The 8,577-nt window shown below is 53.0% G+C and overlaps 1 protein-coding gene across 1 annotated transcript; it reads left to right on the forward strand.

Moving 5' to 3' along the window:
- Positions 1-7,215: 7,215 nt before the first annotated feature.
- SOX12 (SRY-box transcription factor 12) lies at positions 7,216-8,256 on the forward strand. Its single transcript, XM_069496277.1, has one exon. The coding sequence runs from the start codon at positions 7,216-7,218 to the stop codon at positions 8,158-8,160; it is 945 nt and encodes a 314-aa protein (XP_069352378.1). The 3' UTR covers positions 8,161-8,256.
- Positions 8,257-8,577: the final 321 nt, after the last annotated feature.

The following is an 8,577-nucleotide window of genomic DNA, read 5'->3' on the forward strand; positions in this document are numbered from 1 at the left end:
ACGCTAATAGTTGCTTTTGGGGACAATGAAAATTTATTGTAAAATCCATTGTGGTGATGGCTGTACAACTGTCAATATACTAAAAGCCATGGAATGGTATACTATAGCTGAGTGAATAGTATGGTAGGTGAATTATATCTCAATAAAACTATTTTTTTTTTTTTTTTTTTTTTTTTTGAGACAGAGTCTCACTCTGTTGCCCGGGCTAGAGTGAGTGCCGTGGCGTCAGTCCAGCTCACAGCAACCTCAAACTCCTGGGCTTAAGCGATCCTACTGCCTCAGCCTCCCGAGTAGCTGGGACTACAGGCATGTGCCACCATGCCCGGCTCATTTTTTTTGTATATATATATTTTAGTTGTCCATATAATTTCTTTCTATTTTTAGTAGAGACGGGGTCTCGCTCTTGCTCAGGCTGGTTTCGAACTCCTGACCTCGAGCGATCCACCCGCCTCGGCCTCCCAGAGTGCTAGGATTACAGGCGTGAGCCACCACACCCGGCCAAAACTGTTATTTTTGTTTTGTTTAGAGACAGAATCTTGCTCTGTCACCCAGACTGGAATGCAGTGGCATGATCACAGCTCACTGCAACCTCAAACTCCTGGGCTCAAGCGATCCTCCCACCTCAGCCTCCTGAGTAGTTGAGACTACAGGCATACGCCACCACACTCGGCTAATTTGTAAATTTTTTATAGAGATCAGGTCTCAAAATGTTGCCCAGGCTGGTCTCGAACTCCTGGCCTCAAGCAATCCTGCCTAGGCCTCCCAAAGTGCTAGGATTATATGAGTGAGCCACTGCGTGCCCAGCCTTTTTTTTTTTTTTCTCTTCTTCTTTTTTTTTGAGACAAGGTCTCTCTGTGTCACCCAGGCTGGAATGTACTGGTTTGATCATAGCTCACTACAGCCTACAACACCTGGCTCAAGTGAGCCTCCTGCCTCAGCCTCCTAAGTAGGTAGGACTATAGGTGCAAGCTACTAAACCTGGCTATTTTTAAAAAATGTTTTGTAGAGTTGGGGTCTTGCTATGTTGCCTAGACTGCTGAACATTTTTAAAAACATAACAGAGGCTGGGTGCAGTGGCTCACGCCTGCAATCTCAGCACCTTGGGAGGCCGAGGTAGGAGGATCGCTTGAGGCCAGGAGTTCAAGACCAGCCTGGCCAACATAGCAAGATCCTGTCTCTACAAAAAATAAAAAAATTAGCCATGTGTGGTGTAGCTCGCCTGTAGTCCCAGCTATGCAGCAGGCTGAGGCAGGAGGATGGCTTAGGCCCAGGAATTTGAGGTTACAGTGAGTTATGATCTTGCCACTACACTCCAGCCAAAGTGACAGAACCCTGTGTCTAAACAAAAAAGTGTTCAGGCAGATTCAAGATAGATATTCCCTCAGGTGAGAGAAGGTAGGGGATGGATGGCAAAGGAGTTCATGAGGGCAAGTAAGTTATTATCAATGTTCCAGTCCTTGTGTTGGGTTGCTGACTTCACAGGTTTTTATATATTATGTAAAAATAAATACACACAAACATAAAGTGAGCCAAACATGAACAACAATGAGACCGTGTCACAGTCTACGCAATCTGTGCACCTGAGCTAGAGGGGGAGGGGCAGACAATGGCAGAGAGTGAGTGGTCAGGGCAGGAAGCCCATCTGAGCTGAGGCCAGAACGAGGAGGAGATGCTCCAGCCACATGGGGCTGGGGGTCGAAAGGGCTCCAGGTAGAGGAGACAGCACAAACGAAAGACCAGAGGTAGGCCCAAGCTTGTGTCTGAGGAACATCCAGTTTAAACGTATATATCTTTAGACTGCTGAGGCTCTTTCTGTGAATTTATCCTAAGGAGATAACAGATAAGTATACAAAAATGTACGGACAAGGGTGTTGGCTGCCATAATTGTTTATAAGAACAAAAAAGGGGAAAATAATCTTAATGTCTTTCAAGAAGGCACTGCTTAAATCAATTACATTACATCCATATGATAAATGCTAAGCAGTCCTGGAGAAGTCCTATGCGCTACATGGAAAAAGAAAGAAAAAAAGCAGACTACTAGAAATTACATATAGTACTATTCCACTGGTGTAAAAAAAATTATGTGTGCATGCATTTATACTCATTAAAATTTCTGGGAATTTATATTCAAATTTAAAATTTATTTAAAATAGTACCCTTTTGGGCGGGTGTGGTGGCTCACACCTATAATCCTAGCACTTTGGGAGGCCAAGGTGGGAGAATTGCCTGAGCTTAGGAGTTCGAGACCAGGCTGAGCAAGAGTGAGACCCTGTCTCTACAAAAAATAGAAAAATTAGCCGGGTGTTGTGGCACACACCTGTAGTCCAAGCTACCTAAGAGGCTGAGGCAGGAGGATCATTTGAGCCCAGGAATTTGAGGTTGCAGCAAACTATGATGACACCACTGCACTCCACTCAGGGTGACAGAACGAGATTCTCTCTCAAAAAAAAAAAAAAAAAGTACCCTTTTTTTAGAATGCAGATATTCACTTTTGACCTTATATAATTCAATATAGCTTGACTTTTTATCACTAAAATATATTACTTTTCGCAATAATGAAAAATAAAGATACTCTGACTTTGATAAAGAGAATATCAATAAGCCTTAATATGAAGGTTGTCATAGTCAAAGCCCTTCAAAATGGCTTGCCAAATAAATTTATAAATATATTAATTGCGGCAAAATCTATGTTTGTGAAGACTTTGTAGCCACACTAAAAAAATGCTTAAGCTATAATTTTAAATGAGGATTGCAGGAGGCTAAATGAAGTTAGCTAGATTAAAAATGTGCAGAGAGGCTGGGCATGGTGGCTCACACCTATAACCCTAACACTTTGGGAGGCCTAGGCAGGATTGCTTAAGGCTAGCAGTTCAAGATCAACCTGCGCAACATGGGCAGACCCTGCCTCCACAAAAAATTTTTTTTTTAAATTAGCTAGGTGGGGTGGTATGTGCCTGTAGTCCCAGCTACCTGCAAGGCTGAGGTGGAAGCATGCTTGAGCCCAGGAGTTTGAGGTTGCAATAAGCTATGATGATGCCACTGCACTGTAGCCTGGGCAATAGAGTGAGACCCTGTTTCAAAAAATAAAAAATAAAATAAAATAAGTGTGGACAGAAAAAAATAACTAGGAAAAAATACCAAAATTTTAAGAGTGGGTATTTCCTGGCATGGGCACAATGAATCCCAACAAATGGTTTCTTCCCCTAAATTTCAGTATTTCTGAAGTTTTACACAATGAACACTTTGTGATCTGAAAACTTTTTCTCCCCCAATTCAACAGCTGGTTAAGAATCTTGTACCAGTTATTTATTGCTGCATAATACATTATTTCCAAACTTAGAGGCTTAATAAAGCACACACTTACCCTCTCAGTTTCTGTGGATCATGAGTCTGGGAAGAGTTTGGTTGGGTGGTTCTGGCTCAGGGTCTCTCACGTGGTTGCATTTAAGGTGGTTGGGCCAGGGCCGCAGTCATCTGAAGGCTCGACTGGGGCTTGAGAATCCGATTCCAAGACGGATCACTCACGAGGCTGTTGGCAGGAGGCTTCAGTTCTTTGCTACATGGGCCTTTCCATCGGGCTGCCTGATTGTCCTGACAACGCAGCAGCTGACTTTCCCCTGAATAAATGATACGAGCAAGACAGCAAGGAGGAAACCATAAAGCCTTTTATGTCCTAATCTTAGATGTCACATATTATCACTTCTGCCACATTCTTCTGGTTAGAGACAAGTCACTAAGTACAGTTCACACTTAACTGGGGGAGGGGAGGAGGAATCAGGCTCTTCTTTTTCAAGGGAGGAGTAAGAAAGAAGTTGAGGATGTATTTTTGAAACACAACAAAACTTATGGCTGATCTTTCCCCCTCTAAATTTCCCTCCTACGATCTATCCAAAACACACAGAACTCCTTAATGTTCCTAAAACACAACTCTGATCATATTACCCTGCAAATAAGAAACCTTCCCTGTCTACCCACAGAACGGGGAATTCCTTAATTGGTTTCTAAGGCCCAACTACCACGTTGCCCCTCCCCCCGCCCCCCACCATCTCCAGCTCAATATAAACCCATCCTGTTCCTGATGTACACTCCACACGGTATGCTCTTAGAGCCTTTCCATGTCCTAAATATCTCTTAATACTTTACCCCCATCTCTTTCCCCTCTCCAGCCCTTTGCACTTGCTGTTTCCTCTGCTTGGAATGTTCTTCCCCTGATCTTTGCATGGATGGCTCCTTATCATGGAGGTCTAAACCCGCCCCCAATCTCTATCATCTCCTCATCCCAGTTACTTCCTCTCCATTACCTTGTTTTACTATTGCCATAACTACTATTTGAAATTATCTTATTTGTTTACCTGCTCTTTGCTGTTGCCCACAAAGTGCTCCTTAAAAAAAGGCCACTGTCTTGTTCACGGCAGTAACCCAGTAGCCCTAGATCCAAGTTCACTGCAGGGCATATATTAGGTGTTCAAAAAATTGTTGAATTAAATGCCCTCTTTTCCAGGGAGTTGTTTTAGAAAGAATCTCATACCACATATGTGTCTAAGGAAGAAAAGGGGGGAAAAAAAGGGGGTGAAGATGTTATCTCCCTCAGCTGAACTCCCATGCCATCTTGTCATTAATATGTTCTGGTGACTACAGGGGCCCAGATTCTGCCAGACTTTAACCATCTCTAGCTCCCAGAGTCCATCACAGGGCCTAGGGAATGGTAAATATTAACAATTGTTTATTAATGGATACATGTATGTATGAAAGAAGGGAGAGAAGGGTGGTGAATAATGAATGTATTATTTTCCCTGCTAAGAATAAAGATTGAAACTATAGTCCAAATCAATCTGGCATTAAGGTTAGGAACTATTCAGATACGCTGGAATGGTAATAACAACAGCAGGAACAGCTACAGGGACAAGGACAGACCTTTGAAAGGCTGTAAGCACTGAAATGATGGTGCTCACCATACATCATTTAAAATAGAATGAATATTAAATGGGAAAAGTGTAATGGTGTCAGAAGTTTCAAGAGAGGTTTTATTTTCCCTATGATCAGTACTTTGATACCTTTTCTGAAGTTAAAGCCATCTCCACTCTGCCAATTTTTTTTTTCATCACATTGATGTCTCCGCGTTGCTGTGACCTGTATAACTACCGTGAAATCCGGTCCCAGATGACTTATATTGAACATTCACCAGTTTATCAGGGATGTGTTTACATCCGTTGTCCTGTTTAACCTGTAGAACAACCATATGTGGGAGAAACTGCATTATCCCCATTTTAAGGATAAGCAAAAGGAGGCACTAGGCTATGAACACAGGAAATCTGACTCCACTGGGCAAAGAACTGCCCAGGCAGCAGCTGTGAGGGTTTCAAACGTAGGGATTTCCAGAATTCGGCCTCCATCGAGGCAGAGGGACCATTTGGGCGGGGGCAAAGCTTTCTCCTTCCAAGGGCCTTGGGCCTTTAAGAGTCGCCCCCTCCCACCAGGGATGCTCCAATTACCACCCCACCCCCAGTCCTCCGCGCCATGGAGCCGCACCCCAGCCCTTCTTCCCTGCCCCACACCGCCCAGGCTCGGTTTTCCACCCTCGCCCGCCCAGAGGTGGGTGAGCTCTACCGCCAGAGGCGCGTTCCCCGCGCCCTTACGCCCCAGCGGAATGCTACCTTCGAGACCCTGATCCCGACCCCTCCCAGCTCCTGCTTCCCAGGGGCGAGCCCTCAGCGCCCCCTGCCATCGCCCATGCTCACGACGCCGTGAAGGTGACCTCCCCCGGGGACGGCACACGCCGGGTGGTGCCCGAACTGGCTCACACGTGGTGAGCCGGGAGCGCGAGGCCACTCCCCGCCACGCGCCTTGTGCCTGCACCCCGGCCACGCCCCCAGGGCTAGCTCCGCCCTGCGCCCCTGCACGCTTCTCCCAACCCGGGAGGAGGGACGCGCCCAAGGCGGGCACCGAGCTGGCGGCGGGGCGAGGTGGGACCCAGGGAAGGGGCACTCACGCATCCTCGAATCTCGCCCGAGATTTGTGAAAAGCGGGCAGTCCGCCCTGCTCAGGACCCTTGCCTGGTGCCTCCGCCCCTCGGTGCGCTGGGGAGGGAGAGAGCAGGGCCCGCGAGCCTCAGACTCGAGTCCTAGTCTGCGTGTCCTCGGTGTTTCGTATTTGGAAAGTGGGCGTCATAGTCCCTTCTTTCTCAGGATTCCTGTAGCGCCTCACACGAGATTAAAACAAGAAAGAAAGAAAAAGGGGGTTCGTTCGTTGGGTCCAAAAGCATTTGAGTCCCTATGTGGCTGGACCCTGTGTGCAGCAGGCGGGGGCAACATCTATGACAACGTGAGTCCGTTCCTTTAAGCTTTCCTGAGTCTTGGTTCCCCCCCAAATTCTCTTCTGGGACGGTGCGAAAAGGCGTCCCCCAAAGAGGAGGGGGCGGAAATCCTACCTGGCGGCAGGTGTCACGGAATAAGCTAAAATTTCAGAGGCAAATTGGAGCGGGGACAAGCCTCGAGAGCCAGATGGAAAGCACGCTTGGCGTCCCCTACCCTCCCTTCAGCCCCCTGCCTAAGAAAAGAAACCTATCTCATCCGTCTCCCCCAATCCCAGCCCGGAGACCGCTCAGCCCCGCAGCCCGAGCCCCGCCCAGCTCCGGCGGCCAGCGATTGGGAGATGCAAATGCCGGGTTCTCTGCCCAGCAACGGGTGACGCGCCGCCCGGGCGCGAGGCGTGGCCCGGCCGCAGCCCAAGCGGGCACCTCGGTGTTTACACGGGGCGGCCCCGCGCGCGCCGCAGCGGCCCGCAGACGGCGAGGGGGAGGGGTGGCGCGCGCGCCGGCGGGGCCGCGCGGGGAGAAAGACACTGAAAGGCGTCGGCGGCGGGGCGGGGAGCGGCGCGCGCGGGCCGCGGCGGAGCCGGAGGCTGCAAGAAGAGCCCGCGGGGGCCTGAGGGGTGCGATTTCTCCGCCCTCGCAAAACAATGTGCGGTGTGCTCCGGGGCGCAACTTGCCGGAGGCGGCGGGGGCGCGCCGAGCCCGCCTGAGACCGCGCCGCTGACCTTCTCCCCCCGCCGTCCGTTGGGCCCGAGCGCTCAGCTCCTTGCTCCCCAGCTCGCGGGGGCCGGGCCGAGCCGTGGGGCGGGGCCGCCCCTCCGTCGCCGCTGCCTCCTCCCCCACCCCCAGCCGCGGAGGATGCGGACGGCCCCCGGCGGCGTCTAGCGGCCCCGGGCCCAGGCGCGATGGTGCAGCAGCGGGGCGCGAGGGCCAAACGGGACGGCGGGCCGCCGCCCCCCGGGCCCGGGCCGGCCGAGGATGGGGCGCGCGAGCCCGGCTGGTGCAAGACCCCGAGCGGCCACATCAAGAGGCCGATGAACGCGTTCATGGTGTGGTCGCAGCACGAGCGGCGGAAGATCATGGACCAGTGGCCCGACATGCATAACGCCGAGATCTCCAAGCGCCTGGGCCGCCGCTGGCAGCTGCTGCAGGACTCGGAGAAGATCCCGTTCGTGCGGGAGGCGGAGCGGCTGCGCCTGAAGCACATGGCGGATTACCCGGACTACAAGTACCGGCCGCGCAAAAAGAGCAAGGGGGCGCCCGCCAAGGCGCGGCCCCGCCCCCCCGGCGGCGGCGGTGGCGGCAGCCGGCTCAAGCCCGGGTCGCAGCTGCCCGGCCGCGGGGGCCGCCGAGCGGCGGGAGGGCCTTTGGGGGGCGGCGCGGCGGCGCCCGAGGACGACGAGGACGACGACGACGAGGAGCTGCTGGAAGTGCGCCTGGTCGAGACCCCCGGGCGGGAGCTGTGGAGGATGGTCCCGGCGGGACGGGCCGCCCGGGGACAAGCGGAGCGTGCCCAAGGGCCGTCGGGCGAGGGGGCGGCCGCCACCGCTGCCTCCCCGACACCGTCGGAGGACGAGGAGCCGGAGGAAGAGGAGGAGGAGGCGGCAGCAGCGGAGGAAGGCGAAGAGGAGACGGTGGCGTCAGGGGAGGAGCCGCTGGGCTTTCTGTCCAGGCTGCCCGCGGGCCCCGCCGGCCTGGACTGCAGCGCCCTGGACCGCGACCCGGACCTGCCGCCCCCATCGGGCACGTCGCACTTCGAGTTCCCGGACTACTGCACCCCCGAGGTTACCGAGATGATCGCAGGGGACTGGCGCCCGTCTAGCATCGCCGACCTGGTTTTCACCTACTGAGCCCACCGTCAGCGGGGCGCGCACGCCCCCAAACCAGCTGTTTACATACAGGAATCAGGTATTGGGGCCCCTCGGAGGCCGAGGCTGGCACCCCATCTCCCGCGCAGCCTCCCCCTTCCTGGACGTGCCCATCCCCCCTCAAATCCAGACATGCCCCTCCCCCGCAGACACACCCCAAGGCAGCCCAACCCCCACCTCTTCTCTGACATCCAAGCCCCTCCCCACATTGCCCCCTCCCGCACAGCCACCAGCAGCCAGCCCCCCTCCGATACACCTCCCATCCTCTCCTACAGACCTGCACCCCTCCCCCATTTGCACACGCCCCTCCTCGTGGCCGGAGGACACGCCCCCTCCCTTGCTCCTGAATCCCTCCTCCCTCGCCCAGCCTGCCTTCTTGGTTAGGGGGGCTATGCGTCT

Source organism: Eulemur rufifrons, chromosome 20 (genome assembly GCF_041146395.1).
Source record: "Eulemur rufifrons isolate Redbay chromosome 20, OSU_ERuf_1, whole genome shotgun sequence".
Lineage (NCBI taxonomy): Eukaryota > Metazoa > Chordata > Mammalia > Primates > Lemuridae > Eulemur > Eulemur rufifrons.

Coding starts and splice junctions, on each gene's coding strand:
- SOX12 (XM_069496277.1), top strand. CDS start 7,216: ATGGTGCAGCAGCGGGGCGCGAGGGCCAAACGGGACGGCGGGCCGCCG.